Genomic DNA, 22,053 nt, shown 5'->3' with positions numbered 1-22,053 from the left:
TAAAGTGGACAAGTTGAAGGAACAGGCCTTGAGGTCAGTTGCTGAAGTCAGTGGTCTGAGCCTGGGGCAGCGGCAGAGCTGAGCATGCCTCATGCAGGAGCTGTATCAGGACTCTGCACTGACTTTCCACATTTCAAGTAGATATATGTGTACATTTTGACAGTGGATAATGAAAGTATAATTTGTTTATCTTGTGTGACTCTGGCAGTTTTCTGAATCTAAAAGCTAACATTTGTGCATTGGTCATGTAACAAAACAGTGGTTCAGTGTGGAGACTTTGAAACCAGACATCTTGGGGTGGAACCCGAGGTGGCTATGGCGATGTGACTTGGATAAGTCATTTAATTTAACCCTGCCTCAGGTTTCTCATCTATAAAATGTGGGTAATAAGAGGTCGAACCTACATGGTTCAAGGGATTAGTATGTGGATAACTACTTTCATTATTTTATAGTTTGTTATTGTACTTACTTTCATTTAAAATATTTTCTAAGTCTGAGAAAAATAATTTCCAGTCTTTTCCTAGGGGTTTCCATTTAGAGCCACCATAAGTCGCCTTTTTTTTTCCTTCCCAAATATTTTTTTATTTGAAAGGGAGAGATAAAGAGAGAATATGAGAGTGAGTGTAAGCACTTCCATCCACTTGTTAACTCCCCAAATTTCAGCAACAGCTAGGGTTAGGCCACTCCACTGTCAGGTCTCCTGTGTGGGTGGTAGGGACCCAGGTGCTTGGGTCAGCAACTGCTGCCTTCCCAGGCGAACTAGCAGGAAGTTGGTGAAGAAGTGGAGACAGCAAGACTGCAGTTTGCTCTCCTAAGTGGATGTGAGAGTCCCACCTAGTTGACGTCCAGTTAAGCAGTCCTTTGCTTTCAACTTCAGTTCTCAGGTGCATCACATGCTCATGTAAATTAGGCGTACCCTTAGCTAAGTGGGAGCGTTAGTGATCTGATTGGTCATGGACTCATTAAAGCAATGTTTGGTTTGCACTGTTGGGTTTATTCTAGTCGCTAAAGTTATCTTTGTTTTATGGATTTCGTGTTTTTGATTTCTATTTTGCCATTTAATACCAGCTTTAACATAGAGAAGTATTATGTGGTAGCTGCTTCCTGAAATACAGCCCAAGTCTTCTTCCTGTGTTTGTCTAAGTCATTTGGCTCCATCTCAGAATGGACTCTGCGAGGGCCTCCACTTCCCTGACGAGGAGCTGTCCTCAGGAAGTCAGACTCTGAGGCCTGAGAGCCCTGGACCAGCCAAAGTTGTATAGTGACCACGGTCGGCGCTGCTTCCTTCGTGTAACCAGCATTCTGTTGGCAGGAGAGCCCAGGAACGGGACAGGCAGTGGCTGGAGCACGCGCAACCAGAAGATGACCACCAGCGGCCAAGAAAACCCCATGACGAGGACAAACTGAAGAGGGAAGAGAGTGTCAAAAAGAAGGAGGGCGAGGAAAGAGGCAAGCAGGAAGCACAAGACAAGCTGAGTCGGTTTTTCCATCAACACCAAGATCCAGCTAAGCCAGCTGTCCAAACACCCTGGCCCACCACAGGTATTGGAAGCCAAACAACAGTTCAACAACATAAGTGTTTCTGTTTCCCAGAGCCTCTCCCTCGGGAAGTGTCCACATCTCGTACAGCTCTCTTGACAACTAATGGAATGAGAGCCTCCACAGTGCTGCTGTGTTTTTTTTCTCCAGGATTGTTAGAGTTCTATTATCTACCAGGTCAGCCTTTGCCTCCACTGCACTGGTTTTTAGGAGTCCTCCACAGAGTTAACCAAAGTGGCATCCAATTCCATTACCAGACTCTATTCATAGACTTGCATTCCAAATGGAGGCCTCGCCCTGTCCTGCCGAAAGAGCCTGGTGCTTGTCTGGTGTGTAATTCTCCCAGAGATTTCTGTGCTGAGTCCATAGGAGAAAGTGCACTTTCTCATTTGCCTATCCCAATGTGGCATTCACTGTGCTTTTTTTTTTTTTAGTCTGCACTGGGGGCAAAACAAGCCTCATTTTTTTGTTTTTTTTTTTTTTTTAATTTTTTGAGACATGACTATTGTGTCCTATGATTGCAGTTTGCCTCTAAGGAAAATCAAGTACAAATCTAATGGAAGTAGCTAGAAAAAGCCATCCCTTATGTCATAGTAAATACATAGGATGTATTTCTAACATTCTTGTGTGGTGGCGTGATATTCTGTAGCTTAGCAGATGTCGCTCAGATGAAGGAAGTGATTGCTATTTGGAGGGGGTTGGGATTCACAGATGATGTTGATTTTGGTTGGTTCTCCGCATGCTTCATGCTATAAGCGTCCTCTGCTTCCGTGCACCTTTGAAATCTTTACTTGGTTTTAGATAGAAGTTATTTTTAAACTCATTATCCCCTGCCCCTCCCCTTATTATCAGTAATAACTGTACTTAGCTCAGTACTTAGGGGACCATGTAAAACACCAGAAACATCAACACTAACGTGTCTTAGTGTGGGAAGTTGTGTTTTCTCTGCTCCTTCCCAACCGAGTTTTCTCCGACTGGTTTTGATCTGGGATCCTGTTGTAACTGCTGGGTGGGGAGAAGGGTGCTGATGTCGTACAGATGTGTGCTGGAGGCCGAGGCGAGAAGCACTTGGCGCTGGAAGGGCCTTTGGAGACTCTGCGAATGCTCGCTCTGAACGGGTCACCCTCACATGGAGCCTCCCATGGTGTGCAATGTGCGCTTCCTAGATTCTTTGACAGATGGTATGATAGCTTTTTGTTACTACAGTGAGATACCTGCCACCACTGACTCACCAGGTGAAATCATTTGGTTAACACACAGTTTTTGAAGTTCAAGTCCAAGATCAGGTGTCCGCACTCATTTATACTCTCATGGGGGCCACAGCAACAGTGGACGCACATGCAAAAGGACAAGCACGTGGTGAGTCAGGAGGCCAGGCGAGAAGCTGGACCTAACTGAAAATCAGCTTCCTGGGTGATCTCAGGTGCTCCCACCCAGCCTACCTCCTCAGAACCATAACTGGGTTAAGCTTTCCTCTTGGGCCCGGCGCAGTAGCCTAGCCACTAAAGTCCCTGCCTTGCACACACCAGGATCCCTTCTGGGCACCCACTGGTTCTGATCCCAGCAACCCCACTTCCCATCCAGCTCCCTGCTATGGCCAGGGAAAGCAGTTGAGTACAATCCAAAGCCTTGGGACTCTACAGCCACATGGGAGACCCAAAGGAAGCTCCTGGCTCCTGGCTTCAAATCGGCGCAGCTCTGGCCATTGTGTCTGCTTGGGAGTGAACCAGTGGACGGAAGAACTTCCTCTCTGGACAGAGAGGAAGATCCTCCATCTGATGATTCACTCCCCAAGCAGCCACAATGGCTGAAGCTGAGACAATCCAAAGCCAGGAGCTAGGAGCTTCTTCCGGGTCTCCCACGTGCATATAGGGTCCCAAGGCTTTGGGCTGTCCTCAGCTGCCTTCCCAGGCCACAAGCAGGGAGCTATCTAGCAGGGCCACCGGGATTAGAACCGGTGCCTGTATGGGATCCCGGTGCGTGCCAGGTGAGGACTTGAGCCACTACGCTATTGCACCGGGCCTGGATATAAACTTGTCAAGCAGCCCAAGACAGCACTGTCCTCTCATTTCTTTTGGATTGCTCTTCTGCCCAGGACACACAAGGTAAACTTGCAGTTGTGGCCACTTGGGGACTGAACTCTTGGCTGGAAGATCTTTCTGTCTCTTCTTTGTATAAATCTGGTCTACTTTTCCAATAAAAATGAATTTTAAACAATGAAAAAGAAAAAAGAACTTCCTCTCTGTCTTTCCTCCTCTCTGTTTATATGACTTTCCAATGAAAATAAATAAACTAAAAAAAAAAAAGTTTCCCTCCTCTTAGTGCCATGAGCCTATGACTTTGGGGTTTAAAATCCTGCTTGCGTTGTGAGGGAGCAAATCACATTTAAACTGCACTGTTTGGCAGTAGTTCAGAGATGTTAGGACAGGCAGTAAAACATCAGTTGTTTGACTCTTTGCCTTTAAGTTCCTTTGTGATCTTTTGTTTTTGTCTCCTCCTCCTCCTTGTTTGTGAAAACAGAAAAAGGACCTCTCACGATTTCTGCTCAGGAGAACGTGAAGGTGGTGTACTACCGGGCCTTATACCCCTTCGAGTCCAGGAGTCATGATGAGATCACCCTGCAGCCGGGGGATGTCGTCATGGTAAGGATGCCAGCGAGGGGCCCTTTCTGGAGGGTCAGCAGCTCTCCTCTGTGGCTCTTTATTGGACAACTGTGAAATTGCCTACAAGTGTGGATTTCAGTGACCTGGGTCTTTGAAGCGTCAACTTTTTCTTCCTTTTTTTATTAGATTAAATGATGACATTTTAAGAATGTATCCTGATGTCACTTTAAAATAGAGTTGTTAAAGACAGTTTTATTTTCCCAGCAGTACTGTATTTTTAAATCAGTGTCTGCTAATTTGAGTTTGAATGACTACTCATATACTATAAATACTAAGAGTAATCTTTACAAAATGGATTTAATAGCAAAGTATTCTATCATCCTTCTTGTAATTGCCAAGAATAATTTGTGTACCTTTGGGTTAAAGCCTGGTTTTTAAAATATAATTTAATTGTGTGAGCTTGAATTATATAAAAAGTAATAGGTTAAATACTGTTAATCTGCTTTCCCGTTCAGTGAGTTAATAGTTAGAAATGTTCAGAATTTTACTTCTGTCAGATTATAACTAAAACTATAGCAGCCAGTTTAAGAAAGAAAATAAAGCAATGTGACTGACCTCAATTATTTTCTAAAATAGAACAGTAGTTCCTTTACATAGTTACTTGAGAATTAAGTCTTAGAAATGGTCAAGTCCTCCTAGTGCTCTGTATTAAAGATGGGAATGGTTCAGAATTTGTAAAGAATTATACAGCAGTTGAGACAGCATGTTCCCATTCTCAAAGATATGGACATATTAAGGTGATCTGTAACTTCAAGAAAAAGGATTTTTCTTTCTGGGAACCCACCGGGGATTGGCCTTGCAATTCTAATCCTAGTACAATGATATTGAATTATTTTCCTGAGAGCGGCTCTTTAACCCTCAGCTTGATTAGATGAGTAGAGTGTACATTTGCTATGAGAGTAAAACATTTCATTAAACATATTTTGCCTTGCTTTCAAACCTTTGCTTTCCTGGTGGAGGTTAAAGGGGAATGGGTAAGTGCCACCTGTCAGGAGGTCTGCATCTCCTTGATGTCTTGTTCTTTTCAGTCTTTTAATTCTGTGTAAGTACACGTATGTTTGGGTATTGTTGCGATGGTAGAACTGCATTTGGGGTTTGTGCAGCAGGTTATGCTCTAAGAGGAAAAGAAAGATATGGATGTACTGCCTCCATGGTCAGCTTTCCATTTACTGGATTGAATTCCACTGAAGGCCTAACTTCAAGGCTTTCTGTTTAGGTCTCAATCCAAGACTGTGAGCAGCAGCACTGCCAAGTAGATTCAGTTTAAAGAAAAAAATTTCTGAGAAGTAAGTATTGTTAGAATAAATTTCTGGTGAGGGGAGACCTTTCTGCACTCTTACTCAAGACCAGAAATCATTAAAGGCAAAACTGGATAGACTGGACAGCATACAGAAATGAAACATTCTATATTGTGATGCAAGTGACACCGGTGCTTCCTTTCGGTATCACACAGACTCCAGACAGTGAGGATATGTCAGTCAGGGTAATGCAAGTTAAGAAAGTGAAATGGATTTATTGTCGTTATCAAATGAGCAAATTTAAAAAGTTTAACAGGACTCAGATTTGCCAAGGGAGTTGGAAAGTGGGCATAATACACATTCTTGGCTTGGTTGCATACCTTGCTTAAGTCATTTGGAAGGCAATTTGGCAATACCTGTTCAAATTTAAAATTCTCGCTTCTCTTGACTCAGAAATTTCTGTTTCTTCCCTCCCAGCCTTTTTGAGGCACATATACAAATATGTACGTGGATCCTCATTGCAGCCTGGTTCATACAGACAAAATGAAGGAAAGCATTCCAGTGTCTGTCAGTGAGGGATAGTTGAAAGTATGATACGGACAAGCACTATAGTAAAGATGTTTTAAAACTTATATAGACCTATAGATACAAAGAAGAGCTTCATTTAAAACACAGGAGTAAAAATAATTGTGTTTTGATTAAAAACATAAAATAAAAAAGACATCTCTATATATGCATAGTTAATCTTGAACTATTTATACCAATGAGGTATATTAATGTATACACACGCATGCATAGCAGCAGTGACTACTGAGCAATAAAGAAGGGAGTTTAATTTTATGTACTTTTATGTTATTTTCATATTTATAAATGTTTCATATTTATAATTTTTAACATAACACTAAGAGTCCAACTTTAAAAACATGTATAACAGAGAGTGTCCAGGACCAGAATGGTCCCTGCTTTATCCCAGACATCTCAAGTAAGGAATGAAATATGGAATGTGTTACTACTGTCAGGCCAGCAATGTGTTCATCAAGTGCAGTGTGACATTCCAAGTGCCAATGAACTGTGTGAGCATCATAAGTATAGCAACCATATTTTATTTAATGACGTTTGCAGTTAAGAAAAACGAATATGAAAAGCAAGTAGTGGAACATGCATTCATCTCTCTTACTTGGCTGGTAAAGTTTTAAAACTTTTTTTGAAAAAATAGTTAACTATACATGTTAGACTTTGAAAATCTAACAGTGTGGCCTCTTTTGGAGGTAAACACTCTTAGGGAGCTATAAAATGTCGCTTCTTAGAAAAACTTGATTAGCACCCTTGTTTTCCCTAATTTTTTTTATGATTATCAGAAATTCTATATGACATCTTGAATACCATTTTTGGTAATATGTCATTATTTCTGTGCCTGAAGTCTGTTTTTAAACATCAGGAGAAATATTAGAAAAAAAGCCAGTGTGCACTGATCTTCTTGAGGAAGACTTCTTAATGAAAGTTGATTTGTTAATTTTGTCCTTGATTCTAAAAATGCTTTGTAAGTTTTTGACCTCCCTCCTGACCTACAGGTCCCAGTATTTGGAGGATAAATAAATAAAATTTGACATTTATTGTGTGCTGCAAGAGCAAAGGCAATGAGTAGGACCTCTGTTCAGCACTATCGTATTCAGGTTTATTTGAAGAGCACAGGTTGATCATCTGCTGATCGTGGGATCGGTGCAAGCCTGCATACATCACAGTTGCTTAGTAAGCTTCTGAAAGAAAACAGCTGGAGATTCTTGGAACCTTTATGCCATACACAGTTCAGAAGTCTTTGCAAATGATTCCGTTAGGGAGTCAGTTTGGGAAACCAGTGATCTAACCAAATCTCTCTTTCCTCTCAGAATGAAACCTACATCATTCTGGTTAATTTCCTCTCTGGGACTTCTTTTGCAGTTCTCACCCACCAGTGGTTAACTCATTCTGAGAATTGCAGCAATTTCAGCTCCTTTTTTTCCCCTCTGTTTCTTCCCTTGATAGAGAACTTTCTAATGTGCTCAATGAAGTTTTACCTTACTTTCCTTCATTTCCATAGACCTATCACTTGAGCTCTTCTTGGATAATGTGTAGTATCTACCACCGCTCTTTTGAGAGACCAGTATACACCTGTGATTACAGGGGTCAGTCCAGTCTGGCTCACTGCCTGTGTTCTAATAAAGTTTTATTGAAACATAGCCAGGTGCATTCATTCACAGAGTGTCTACCTTTGCTGTGTGCTGCAGCAGCCATGGATACTTGCAATACAGGAAAAATTTGCCAGCCTCTGGGTTAGATTTTAAAAGAGTGATTATTAGCCTCATCGAAGTTGGAGTGAACCTTTCGTTTCAACTAGCAAGTCTGTACAACAAACACTGCTGCCCTCCACACTCCTCCCCCCGCCCCGGCGGCCGCTAGCAGCTGGTCTGAGGATGGCTTTCGGCCCGCTTGTCCATTCTTTGTTAGCACTTGTTGAGGGAGGCAGGAAGTTCTGTTTCAAGCTTTAGCTGAAGACTTGAACCTGGAGCAGATGGCTGTGTACATTTGCGTGTTGCATCAGTGACCTATAACATGCAGAGAATAATCACTGGGAATTTGTAGACTGGCCCTCTCGCACGGTCCAGAAGTGTGGTATTGAGGTACGAGCTTCACTTCGATGATGCTTTACTAGAATTCTATGCTCCTCCTCCTCCGACACTTGGGGATGTTGAAGTGGCCGAACTAAATGAAACTATATGAAATTAAATAGTAAAACTGTCCTTCAGAAAATCCACCTTATAGTTAGTCACCAGTGCATGACTGCACATTATATAATAGTTCATTAAAACGAACAGATGTCCGAAGCAATAAATTAAACTGAGACTGCTCTTTGGGATGTTGTTGACCAGTGAATTTCCTGAGTTAAAAGTGAAAACCTGAGAAAGAAAGAGATGAGAGAAGCATTATATACAGAGATAAGCAGGGGAGGCCCCCCTCCCCATTCCTGAGGGTACTCTGATGCCTTCACAGGGCAGCATGCACTCTGTCAGAGCTGGGGACAGGCTGGGTGTGGGCACTCACTAGGGTGGGAGCTGGGTCTACCCGTCGGATGAAACATTTCTTTTGGGTTTCAGATCTAATTCCTAGTGTCCACTAGAACTCTTGATAAGCAGTGAATCATAAGGCATAATTAGGGACCTGGTACTGTAGCTCAACAGGCTAATTTTCTGTGAGTGGTAGCATTCCAGTTTGTGTCCCAGCTGCTCCATTTCCCATTCAGCTCTCTGCTTGTAGCTTGGGAAAGCAATGGAGGGTGGCTCAAGTCCTTGGAACTGTGTATCCACATGGGAGAACCAGAAGCTTCTGGATCCTGGCTTTGGATTGGCTCAACTGCAGCTGTTACAGCCATTTGGGGAATGAACCAGTGGATGGAAGATCTTTCTCTCTGTCTCTCCTTCTCTAAATCTGCCTTTCCAATAAAAATAAATAAATCTTTAAAATTATATTAAAAAAGGGGCCCGGCGGCGTGCTAGTGGCTAAAGTCCTTGCCTTGGACTCCTCGGGATCCCATATGGGCGCCGGTTCTAGTCCCGGCAGCTCCGCTTCCCATCCGGCTCCCTGCTTGTGGCCTGGGAAAGCAGTCGAGGACAGCCCAAGGCATTGGGACCCTGCACCCGCGTGGGAGGCCCGGAGGAGGTTCCTGGTTCCTGGCTCCGGATCGGCGCACGTTGGCCCGTTGCGGCTCTCTTGGGGAGTGAATCATCGGATGGAAGGTCTTCCCCTCTGTCTCTCCTCCTCTCTGTATATCTGACTTTGTAATAAAATAAATAAATATTTTAAAAAATTATATTAAAAAACACATAATTAATTAAAGCAGCTGACATTTGAGGAGGTACAAATTGGATAGAACTAAATCACTAATTGACTGGAGAATCCCCTAGAGGGACAAAGAGAACTGAACAGAAATTGTTAGCTGGAGTGAGGGTAGAGACCTGGCTTTTAGAGCAAGACCAACACTCAAATAAAGGAAATACAACAGAGTTAGAGCTGGATAGGTGGAGAAATGCCAGAGCATATCCTAAATACGGCCACCAGTATAATGCAATCATTTTTCTTATCCCCATTTTATAGATGGAGAAAACAAGCAGCTAGAGATTAAAATTACTTAGAATTAGGGTGTTTGGCACAGTGGTTAAAGCACCTCATGTTAGAATATCTGGGTTCAAGTCCTGGCTCCAGTTTCAAATCCACCTTCCTGTTGATGCACATTCTGGAAGCAGCAGATGATGGTATGTTTCCTTGTCCCTGCCACCTGCAAAGGTTCCTCGCATTGACCTGGCCCAGCCCTGGCTCAGATGGTTGTGTATATCAGTGACATACAACATGCAGTGAATAGTTACTGGAAATTTGTAGACTAGCTCTATAGCCCAGTTCAGAAATGTAGTATCTAGTTAGTGAATCAGCAGGTGGAAGTTGTCTGTCTGTCTAATGTCACTATATATCTTTCTGCCTTTCAAGCAAAAAATAAAAAGTAAATGCAAAGCTTTTAAATGATGAAATTGCCTGCAACCAATCATTGATGACTTGTAGAACCAGTGTTTAAACTCAGATTGTCTTACTTGCAGAGCCCTCTTCACCATTGCGCTTTGTGAATTTGAAGCTAAGTTGTTCTGTTTGGCTTAAGCGCCGAGTCACCCACTACCTGACTTCCTCTTTGGTCCTAGAATGAATGGGGCCATGCTTGTCTGTTGAGGCTACTTTGAAATGGGAATGAGCATACCTGGCATAGCCAGGCTTAGGGAAGGCTGTCCCCAGTGTGGGATAGCTGAAATTACAGAGCGTCATAACCACTGAATAACCACTGAAGGGGGCATGTAGCCATTTGAGTTTGACATAAAAGAAGATTCAAGTGAGAGAAAAAAAATGTTATCTTACATCCTCATCTGAAGAAATAATTGTGACTGCCTAGAAAAAAGAAAATGAGGGAAAAAAGCAAAAAAACAGTGAGGGCGAGTTGAATGGGAAATGGCTAATGCTATCTCATACGTATACAAACAGAATGACAAAAGTATGCAACAAAAAGAGCTATTATCCTGGCGTTACATATGCCCTGTTATCAGGCATCCTTTGTTGACTGAATATTTTGTAGACAGCTTGTAGTGTGAACTAGTAACTAGTTAGTAGTTCTACTTTTTCTACTGTTACCCCTATCATTTGTTCATGCAAATAAACTAGTCAGTATTACAGCTTATTCCTCACTCTATACTGTATACAAACAGATGTATGGTGTGTTTAATACCTGTGTTTTGTGGGTTTTTTTTTTTCTTTTTTGCTTTACTTCCTGATTGCGTATCTTCCTAACTGAATACTTGAGTGAATTAGAAAATATTTTTGCTAGTTTTTCAAAATGGTTGTTTTGAACCCTGTCCACTCATATGTGCAATTTCTGTAAACCAATGTTAATATCCAGTGAAGTGTTCAAGATTTTACCTACTGAGGCAGTGTGTAAAGGGGTGAAAATAAGGTAATGTCTCTGAGAACTCTGTTTGATTTTTTCTAATAATGTAATTGCCCTCAAGTCACTCTCCTGTGGTTACAAAACAGTGTGCGTATTTTGTAAGGATGAGTAGCAGCATTATGGCCGTTTTCAATGATCCATTTGAGTCAGATGTAAGATAACGTGCAAACACTTAGTGTAGCGACTAGCAATAGCCTCTGTGATGTTTTCTAACTGGAGAATTATGTTCTCATGTGTGCTTTTGTATTACTTATATTTGTAGACAAGGACACCCTAGGGCCTTTATAAAATTGATTACTGTTGTAAATAAGCACTTTGACTTTCTCATTGTGTGTCTGTAGAGCATTGAAACAGCTATGCCTATCAGTCAGTTTGCTTTCCATGGAAACCACTGAAGCCTATATTTTTACCTTCCTTTTCCCTATGCTGAATGAATACTGCTTAGCTATTAGAGGGTTTTTGAGTACTGCAACTTTAAATAATTAAGCCGAAATCAAATTGTTTTCAATAATTACATGATTTCCTGAGTGCTGAATGCTGTCAGACCACTTTCAAATTCAGAATAGCTCTGCACATTAGGATTGTGTGCCCAAGTATTTCAGACACTTAGTCTAAACTTAAAAAAAAAAAGTTAAAACTTGAATTGTTAGGCCTGCTCTTTTCCCACGGTTAATGTATAGAGACCATTTTTCCAGACTCTTAGACAAGGATGGAGACATTTCTATGCTTTGTGTCGGTCACAACAGGGCAGAGGCTCGGGGCTTTGTTGTGGTATGTGTCTGGCGTGTTCAGGGTTTGATTCAGTTCCACTTAAATGCTGTGACTTTCCCACAGGTGGATGAAAGCCAAACTGGAGAGCCGGGATGGCTTGGAGGAGAACTGAAAGGAAAGACAGGATGGTTCCCGGCAAACTATGCAGAGAAAATTCCAGAAAATGAGGTTCCCACGGCAGCCAAACCAGTAACTGATGTGACATCTGCCCCTGCCCCAAAACTGGCTTTGCGTGAAACCCCTGCTCCTGCAGTAACAGCCTCTTCCGAGCCCTCCAGCACTGCCAACAACTGGGCCGACTTCAGCTCCACGTATGTGCACATATGCTATACCTGATGGTTTTTCAATATCAGTTTTCAATATCAGTGTTTCTTGAGCATTGGGCTGTTTCTTTGTGTTGAGGGAGCTGCTTTGTTTCCATTTTCCCTGCTGTTGCCGATTTCCTGGCAAATTGGGTATTAAATTCTTGAAATGGGGTCTACCAGTGCCACTGCCCAACTGTGGTTTACTGCGGCACAGAATAAACTCTGTGATCTTGTTTCATTCCATGGTTAATCTGTGTCTTTCATTCTTCTGAAAGAAATGGAGAAATACAGTTTCCTACCCCAGTTGGCCCTCCTCATCTGTGAAACCGATCAATTGCTGATCCAAAATAGTCAGGGGAAGAAGTTGTTGCTGCTGAACACATGCAGGCTTTCCTCATGTCATTAGTCCCTAGGTGATGCAGCCTAGCTACTATTTCCATGGCGCTTATCTTTTTTTAGGCATTCTCATCTAAGTAATCTAGAAAGAATTTGAGGCATACGAGAGTATGTGTGTGTGGTGTGCAAGCACTACATGAGCTTCTGCAGATTGCACAATCAATGGGTGGCCTGGAATCGCTCTCTCCATGGATACCAAGGGAACACTATCATCTGTTTTGACATCCGTGTCTGTTAGCAAATATTCCAAGTCATTTCCTACATGCATTTAAATAGTACGTTTGTTCTGGGCAGAAACTGGATTCAGTCATGTGGTTCTGAGTAAGTTAGAAAGCTGTTTCCTTTCAGGCTTTCTGCTTCGGTTAATCTTGTGCAAATGTACAGTGAAGAGATATGTGTCCTTGGCCACTGTAATTTCTCTCCCTTGGTCATCAGGAAATGGCATTTAGCAGAACAGCAAGGGAACAGAGATTTGAAATGCTCATCTTTCCAGTTATAGGGCTATGACCTAGATGTGCAGTTGTCTGAAACTGTTTGGGTTTTTTGTTAGTTTTCAAGATTTATTTTATTTATTTGAAAAACAGAGCTACAAGAGAGATTGGGGAAGGCAAGGAGGGAGAAATCTTCTCTCTCCTGGCTGATTCCCCAAATGGCTACCATCTGGGACAGGACCAGACTGAAGCCTAGGAGCCTGTATCTTCTTCCGCACCTTCCACATTGGATGGCAGGCATCCAGGGAGTTGGGCCGTCTTCTACTGCCTTCCCAGGAACATTAGCAGGAACCTGGATCTGATGTGATACAGCCAGGGTGGGATGCCAGTGCATAGGTGGTGGCTTTACCCATTTTGCTGCAGTGCAAGCCCCGGTCTAAAACTATTTGAAACCATTGTGACAGTAAAAGCAATATGAGTGAGAAGTGCTTAAAACAACTCTTCAAATCTGGTCATCTTTCGGCAGAAACAAATTCAAGGCAAGGAATGAAGACGTCTTTTTGGAGAAGTATCAGATGGAACAAATAGAGGGAAGAAAGGAGAATAAGCAAGGACAGGAAGAAGTGGAAAAAGGGTGGATGACTAGCCAGTGTTTCATACTTGCATTTCCGTATTACAGGTTGAAAGCCCTAAAGAAGATCCTCCCTGTCTAAACTTTGATTCTGCAAAGCAATCTCCTTCCATTGGCATGACTTCCAAGTAAAAATTGTCTGTTCCTCTTTTGATCTTGATTGAAAAGCTCTATCTTTCTGACCTAAAGCTTAGCCTGAAATAGAGGGCTAATGCCATGTTTCCCAGGATTTGTTTTGCTGTGGATTAAATTACTGTTACTCTCTTCCTCAAAAAATGTATGGGTGTACAGTTCTCCTGCTGTAATTACAGATATTTTGTTTTCCAGATCAAAAATCAGGATGTGCACTGTAACAGAGCAATTCTTGGGATTTTTTAAATTTGTTTATGTGTCTTAGAAAGATGTAAACAGCAGATGGTTTTTAGATCTGTCCTCCCACAGGTGTGCATATCTAAAATTATAAAATCACAAAATTAGAGCTGTCTCCAAGATCCAAAAACAAGTGAGTGCTATGAGTATGAAGATGCCCATGTCAGTGACCGTGGCATCAGGTGCTGGGAAACCCCAGCTGTTGTCTGGCCTATTCTCATAACTTTTGTCATGACTGATGGTGATGATGGTCATGATCATGTAGGGAGAGTCTTTGAGTGCTTTGTAGCATGTCCTTCAAAACTAACCCACTTCGACAGCATATCATTCCGGCTTTACCAGTAAGGAAGTCAAAAGTCAAAAACTTGTAATTTATTGCAGGGTCTTTGGCAATGTTAAAGCTCAGGCTCAGCTCTAAGCCCAGTGGACTTTGTCACCTCCCTGCTGTTTAACTGTACGTGGAGCACTGCAGAAATGGCGGCAGGCACTCGGCACACCCTCTGTGTCCCTGCTTGTGATACTCACATCACATGTCAGAACACCCGTGTCCAAACCCAAGCCCTCCTCCCCTCTAGTTTACTGCTTATAGTCTGGTAGGTACCTAATACTGGGTCCCTGTGGCCCACATGGGAGTCCCAGATTGAGTTCTGAGCCCCTGCCTTTGGCCTGGCTTAGCCCCGCTGTGTGAGCAGTTGGGAGTGAGCCAGGAGCTAGATGATTGTGGTCTTTCTGTCTCTGTCCATCTCTGATTTTCAGAAAGCGCTGGATGTATTTTCCGCGGGTTCACAGAGTGCCCTCTTCCTCTGTCTTGCACTCGGCTGCGGGTGAAAAGACGGTGCTTCGGGAAGTGCTTACTCACTGACGGTGGACTTTTCCTTCCAGGTGGCCCAGCAGTGCGAGTGAGAAACCAGAAACAGATAACTGGGATGCGTGGGCAGCCCAACCTTCCCTTACTGTTCCTAGTGCTGGCCAGTTAAGGCAGAGGTCAGCCTTTACTCCAGCTACGGCCACCGGCTCCTCCCCGTCTCCCGTGCTGGGCCAGGTAAGGGCAGTCGGTGGCCCCACATGCCAGCAACTGCAGCGGATGCCTGTTGATGATGTCAGAAGCAGGCTTTAGTCTGATGTGCCTAGGATGGCTCATGGCAAGGAATCCAGTTCAGGAGTCTTAAACAAGCTGTGAAGGGTCAGTGTTCAGAGACCAGAGAACCTCTCCTGCCCAATGATTGGGATCTCACCAGCAAATGATGGAGGGCTAGCTTATCAGGCAGAAACTGTAAGGAGAGGTTTTCAAGCAGAAACCCCAAGTGTGTGTATGGAAAAACATATTAATTCATCTGGCTAGACCATTGACTATTCTTTAGGAAAGAGACTGTTCGCAGCTTACTAGGGAACTCTGAAATCAATTCTGCTTAGGAAAAATAGTTTCTAAAAGGGTAAAAACACCTATTCTCAATATTTCTCTTTTTTTTGCAATATAAATACAGTACAGATAAAGGAATAAAATCCATTAAACCAAACAACAAATGTCCATCTAGAAGGCTGTTAGGGAGTCACAGGAAGTTTCTGTGTGGAAACACTGAGCAAAGTCAGCTGGAGGTGATGCGGAAAGAACAGAGTGAAGCAATACAGTTTGCCGGGTGAAGCTGATGAGCTCAAGGGAAGACCTGGGCCCAACTGGAACCAGAGGGCATGAGAAGAACCACCAGGGTAGCTCACTGGGCCTGTATCAGCCAGCAGGAATAGAGGCAGGCCGGGAACTGAGAAGAAGGAAGACAGAAAGAAACATCACTTGCTAAGAGGCAGGAGTGAAAGTGAACACAGGACATACAGATACTCCTGCCAGGCGCTCTGCTGGAACACAGATCTGGAGAGTAAAATAGAGGACACTTTTGCATTCCATGAGTATACGAGAGCTGTCCCCCAAAAAACACCAGCAGATCCTAGCACACATGTGAGGCATCCAAGGAGAGAGAATATGGGGAGATAAGTGCAATTACACGGGGTCATGTGTGTCATGTGGCCTGAAAGAAGAGGAGCTGCATAAGGAAGGTGCCACTTAACCTTTGCGTCTCTGTCTGCTCAGCATCCAGTACAGGCCTTGTGCTCCTTAAACATGACTCAGTGATGCAGCTGGTCTGGGGGCAAGAATGCATGAAGAGATGGGAGTTGTTTCCAGAAAGTGACAGGTTGCTCTTATTAAGGGCTACAGTCAAGACAAAGAAGATTGTTCAGCTCAGCAAGTAGAACATTTTTGGGATCCTGAGAAAGAGTAAGATAAAAGCAGATGCAAGAGCAGTGGCGAGAAAATGAGAAAAGGAGAAGAATGGAGGGGAGGGTGTTAGGAAAGGTACAAGCCAAGCTTGCCACCCACCAGTACAGAAAGGTATCAGAAAATATAAGTGGTGTAAGGTGGGCACAACGTTAAAAGTGTGGCAAAGATAAGACAGATTCATTTTCTTCTGGGTTGAGGAAGGGTAAAGAGAAATGGGAGAGGATAAAATGGACAGAGTTAGGTTGGGCTCTGTGGCACCGTTGTCAGCAAGGATAGAATCCTGAGGCCTGTAGAGTGTTAGATTGGGTTTAGGAGTTTGACAAAGAAGACCAAAAGAATGGCCTGCATAGATTTAACCTTCTGTAACTTATATTTGTCATTGTCTTGGCTTTCCTTGGCAGTGTTCCACAGTTAGAAACTAGGAGTAATAATAGTAATAAAACCTGCTGTTGCCCAGCTTAATTAGCAAGCATTCCTCTCATGCGGATGTAGGGACTAAAGCTTGGAGAGATTAAACAGTTTTTCAGCTTCACAAAATAAATGACAGACTTGGGATTCAAACCCAGAGTCCTGTTCTCTGACCCAGGCTGGGGCTCTCAATGAGGGCCCAGGTCCAATGAAGGTTGGCAAGGGCACTTGACCAGGAGAATTACAGTCATCATCAGTAGCCATGAGGGCTGAAGTCCATACAAAAGGTGAAAATTAGAAAGCAAAAGAATATCTGGTCCTGAGGATGTTTGAAATCCTGAGAAGATTCCTTGAGTCCTGGGGGCCTGAGAAGAGGGTGGGGGTGAAGTGGAAGGAAGTAGGGGTTTTGTAGCTTCCAGAAAGCATGAACCCATAAAGAGCAGGCTTTTGAGGCTCTTCATAGATGCTGAGCCATTAGACCTGTTGTGAATCCTCTACTTCACATAATCTCAGCTCAGTGTCGGTATCACTTCAGAAGGCAAGCGTAGGTGGGTTCTGGATTAACTGTCATCATGGGAAATTGACGTTGTAGTTTTTTTAGATGTTTTGTGATGTTTTAATGGTTTTATGTTATGGTTTTCAAAAGGATAACCAATGCCTCACCCTGCCTTTCCAGCCTCATCTCCTACTGCCACACCCCACCATGAGACTAGGCCACGCCCAGCCCTGCAGAGTGCTCCTCCTCCCGGACCCTTTGCAGCATGCCACCTCGAGGCCTTGGTCCGTGCTGTGCCCTCGGCCTGCAGTGCCCTTCCTTCGAAGCCTTAGCTACCAAAGTCCTTGTCCCTCAAGGCCCAACTTGCGTGCTGCCTTCTCCTCCTCCTCCTCCATGGAATTTTCCCTGATTGTCCCAGGCAGAATTCATCCTTGCTCTGTCCCAGTTCCCACAGTGAACAGTTGGAGCTGCTTTGTAGCTTATTTCATTCTACCGAGAGATATACTTGGTTGTTTTTATCTGTTTCTTCCTCATGAGCTGTTTCTCAAGCTGTGCATTGTTTGAATTGCATTTTGGTTAATAAAATGCTTCACCCTAAAGCTTTTGGGGGGAGGCAGAAATGGTGTTTTATTCAGCTTTGCAGTCTCATGGTGCCTTTCAGATAGGTATACAAGAAATGGCGATTACAATACATTTATGCTAATCAAATTCCTGTTTCTCTTAAAAGGATCTAAAGTAAGCAGGATCCAGTTCAGGGCCCATGTCCTATCTGTAACTGACTGGTCAGACCATCATCTCATGAAATTTCATAATATTTCTACTCCAGAGTTAATTCTCTGCTGAAAACCTGGATCAGAGTGGAAATGGGGAGGTACTCTGGGTAACTTAAGAGTAAAGATAGAGTCAAAATTTAAGAAGCACACAACCCAATGCAGCCAACCAAGTATGAGCTCCTGGCTTGTTTGAGCAGAGAGTTCTAGATGTCCGGACAGTGGCTCTGTGAGCAGGTCGTCAGATTTTTGCCTCCACCCCTGGAGGCAAAAAAGCCTGAATGAGAGCCAGGGAGCAGCCCAGCACTGGTGCCTCATCACACCACTCTGAGACAGGTTCCTTTGTAGCCATGTGTGCCATAGCTTTGGGAGGAGGTGCAGGTGTTCACTTCTGCTTCAACCAGTAACAAAACACGGTGTAACGAGAGGTCTTTTATGTTGTTCCACCCAAGGGTGAAAAGGTGGAAGGGCTACAAGCACAGGCCCTGTATCCCTGGAGAGCCAAAAAAGACAACCACTTAAACTTTAACAAAAATGATGTCATCACCGTCCTGGAACAGCAAGACATGTGGTGGTTTGGAGAAGTTCAAGGTCAGAAGGGTTGGTTCCCCAAGTCTTACGTGAAACTCATTTCAGGGCCCATAAGGAAATCTACAAGGTATTTTTGTGTTTATCTGCTTCTGTTTGATGAAAGTAATTCTAGACATGAAATTATTGTTTACACTAGTTAAGATTCACAGTTAGGAGTTGCAGGAGTATTCTGTCTTCTCGATCATTTAATTATGAATATGAAACTAAAAAAGAGCCTCTTGCCAATGAAGCAAAGAATAGTTCTACTCTGAGACCTGAAGGATTCTGGTGCCTTTGTTGGAAATTACGTTTCTCTTTGTGCTTCACATGGAGCGCCATACCAGACTGACATACATGTGTAAATATACTTAGAAACCCACAGCATTTGGGAAAACTATGGCAAGAGTGATTGATCTTTTTCACTTGGTTATCATTGTGCAAAACTTTAAAAGGTGGGTTGTTTAATTATCCCAGCCATGGAAAAATTTTTCAAAAACTTCATGGAAAGTAGAATTGAAAAATTAGCTTATACTGATGCAAAATTTTTTTAAATCCATGTTTACTCTTTTTAAAAGGTAGGCATTTTCTATAAAGTTTTGAAATTATGAGCTTTAAGAAGATAAAAATGGCAGAAATTATGTGATCGGAATCAGGATGCAGAGTTGACTGGCAAAGGGCTGCAGAAGAAGGATGGAGCTTAGACTGTTGTCTCTACAGCCCTTTCTTCCGGGTTTTTGTCTTAGCTCAGTATGCCTGTGTGAACTGGAGAATGTTCAGAGTTTTTTTTTACAAGAGAAAAGTGTCATTTGTGCTGTGTTGAGTTCAGAATTAACATGTGGTTGTGTTCCCTCCTTGCAGCATGGAGTCTGGGTCCTCCGAAAGCCCAGCCAGCCTCAAGAGAGTAGCTTCTCCGGCCGCAAAGCCAGCTGCCCCAGGGGAAGGTGAGGATCTGGGCCAGACGCCGTCCCTTAGACGGGGCGAGGGTGGTGTGTGATATGGACAACAAATCTTTCATATGAGCTCGGACTTCATTTTAGAATAAATCACATTAACTTGCAATCGGCAAATGAAAGCCTCCTCAAGATAAAATGAAAGCATAGCACTTTACGGAATCAAATACTTGACAGAGACTTGCAGCGTCTCATTAGATGTACTGACGATTTACAAACTGCACTTTCTAGTTATATTTGGTTATTAGCCCTTTGATGTTTGAAAGAGACTCATTAAGTTCACTAGGAATCCTGTTTTCTTAGCATCTTTATAGCTGAGTTGTGGTGATTGCTTGCCTTAACGTCATCTGGTCTGTTCTGACTCACATGGTTCAGTGTTTTGTTCTAGAACTAAGTTCACAGTCCCATAAAGCTCTCACAGTGACATGAGTACTGTCTGTGCCCCACAGATGAACAGAACTCAGTTTCTGTCTTTCATGTAGATCACCTAACCTGGTTAGTCAATTAACCTGGTTAATTTTCAGTGTTTATTGTGTAATTAACCAATTGCTGTCTTTCTTGCTTCTTACTAACATGATCCTAAATATTCTGTAGATGCCAGTTATATACCTATAGTTATTATTTAGGTGTTCTTAAGATGGAAAGAATCCTAACTATTGTAGGCCCTGATGGTAAAAATCTCCTGACTCTTCTGTTCACCATGGTCATTATCACAGTAATAATTGAAGTATTATGTCTGCTTGCAAAGACATGTTTTCCACCTACAAGAGCCCTGTAGGTAACAGATGTCAGAACTAACACATGTACATTAATTTCTCATGGATCTGTGGCATGAATTATATGAGGTGGAGTTTTTACTTCTTGTCATAATAAATTTGTTGCATTCTGCAGAAACTTTGTGTAAGGAAAAATGGAATTATTGGTTGTTTCAATGGAGACTGCGAAGATGAAGGCTTGATGATATTGCAGACCCAGAGTTACAGTGTTCATTGTTTTTTGAGAGTTTTTTTTTTCTCTAAGATTTGTTAATTTGAAAGACAGGATTAGAAGAAATCAGGGAGAAAGGAAGAGAGATCTTCCATCTGCTAGTTTTCTCTCTAAATGGCCTCAACAGTCATGATTAGACCAGGCCAGTGCCAGGAGCCAGGAACTCCACCCTGGTCTCCCTTGGTCAGCAGGCACCCAAATACTTAATTAGTAATTGAACAATCTTCAGTGTTTTTCCAGGCATAGTAGGAGGGAGCTGGATAAGAAGTGGAGCAGCTGGGACATGAACCAGTGCTCCTATGGGATGCCAGTGCTACGGGCAGCAGCCTAACCCACCGCCTCACAGTGCTGGCCCAAGATGTAACAACTGTCGGTTAGTTGAGAAGGTGCACCTGTAAAATCTTGCCGTCGCAGACACATAATTTTGTGTTGCTTCCAGGTTTTGCTGTTAGCATGGTTCTCTTTATACACTCTAATGATTGTAATGATCTTATACACTTGTTAGGAGAAAAAAGCCAGGCAAGATTAAGGCCAGGATAGAGTTAGGTTAGGACCAGGCCAAGGCAAAGTAGGGGAGGCCGTGTGCCCAAGGGCGTAACAGACAGGTGTGCATCTATAACGCATGTAGTCAGCACAGTGGAAAACGAATTCTGTCCCCTACCCCCGAAATAACAACCGAGCTTCGGCGTGTTATTTGAGTTCTTCCTGGAGCGCTTAGTAAGTGTCTTGTCTCCTACCCACAGCTCTAGGGTTTTTGGCCATGCCTTTGCTTCCTCTTCTGCACAGTGGCCTAATAGCCACCTCTGGAGGGAGGAAGTGAGCCCAGGGACCTCAGAAGAGAGCCCAGTGGATGTGTGCTGTAGTGATAGGTCCACCTAAAGCTCTGAGTGTTCTCAGCAGACAGCAGTGTGGGAGAAGGTCTACTTTGGATCGGATAGTGAGGCCTTGACTCTGAATCGGCCCCAGACGAACCAGACACACAACGATATTTCAAAAAGTTCATGGAAAATGGAATTGTACTGGAAGGTTATTTTGGTGGAAAACATTTGAAATCTATGCATCATTTTCTTCAAATAATGCATGTAATCCATTGACTTTTTGAAGATCCTTCATATATGCAATATTGGACAACAAAAAGTTCAGTTCTGATCTTGATGTCTGCAGTACATGTTTTGAAATGATATGAGTATTACAATTATTAGTAAATAATACTAGCATTATGGAGCAGGAGTAAGAAATTTGCATTAGATTACATATATTAGTGAGGCATGCTGCAAAATAGAATCAGATTTAAAGTAAACCCAGGTTAAATAGCTGTAGCCTGAAAATGCAGGCTTGAAAATGGCCAGTGTCCTCTGGGAAATGACCCAGCCCTCATTGTATGTTGGGCTCCATTGTCATCAGCAGACCTCACATAGGCAATGAGGCCTGGTAGTCCTCCACTCTGCTGCTTTTGTCATGCTGTAGCATGAAGTTCAGCCACAGGTTTGTTTGGGTTTTTTTTTTTTTTTTTTTTTTGAAGATTCATTTATATTGTTAGTGGAAAGGTAGATTTACAAGAAGAGAGTCAGAAGTATCTTCCATCTGCTTGTTTAATTCCCAAGAGCTGAGCTAAGTCAGAAGCCAGGGGCTTCTTCTAGGTGTCACACGTGGGTGCAGGATCCCATGTCTGAGCCATCCTCCACTGCTTTCTCAGGCCACAAGCAAGGAGCTGGATTGGAAATGGAGCAGCCAGGACACGA

General features: G+C 43.0%; 1 protein-coding gene across 9 annotated transcripts in view; it reads left to right on the top strand.

Annotated features, from left to right (window-relative positions):
- ITSN1 (intersectin 1) overlaps positions 1 to 22,053 on the top strand; it is a 209,186-nt gene that overhangs the window by 125,825 nt on the left and 61,308 nt on the right. For 7 of the 9 annotated variants that reach the window (XR_009245151.1, XR_009245150.1, XM_058661672.1 and 4 more), the window contains 6 exons: positions 1,313 to 1,542; positions 4,060 to 4,181; positions 11,790 to 12,037; positions 14,741 to 14,900; positions 18,257 to 18,462; positions 19,233 to 19,315. Coding sequence is in view for 7 of the 9 variants with exons in the window: in XM_058661672.1 (XP_058517655.1) it covers positions 1,313 to 1,542; positions 4,060 to 4,181; positions 11,790 to 12,037; positions 14,741 to 14,900; positions 18,257 to 18,462; positions 19,233 to 19,315 (1,049 nt within the window). In the remaining 2 variants the exon portion in view is untranslated. Of the gene's footprint in view, positions 1 to 1,312; positions 1,543 to 4,059; positions 4,182 to 11,789; positions 12,038 to 14,740; positions 14,901 to 17,214; positions 17,614 to 18,256; positions 18,463 to 19,232; positions 19,316 to 22,053 lie in introns of those variants that run through there. The other 2 variants (XM_058661677.1, XM_058661676.1) reach the window with 2 other exon arrangements.

Source organism: Ochotona princeps, chromosome 3, assembly GCF_030435755.1.
Source record: "Ochotona princeps isolate mOchPri1 chromosome 3, mOchPri1.hap1, whole genome shotgun sequence".
Lineage (NCBI taxonomy): Eukaryota > Metazoa > Chordata > Mammalia > Lagomorpha > Ochotonidae > Ochotona > Ochotona princeps.
Note: the sequence above shows the minus strand (reverse complement) of the source record. Positions and strands in the feature narration are given on the sequence as shown.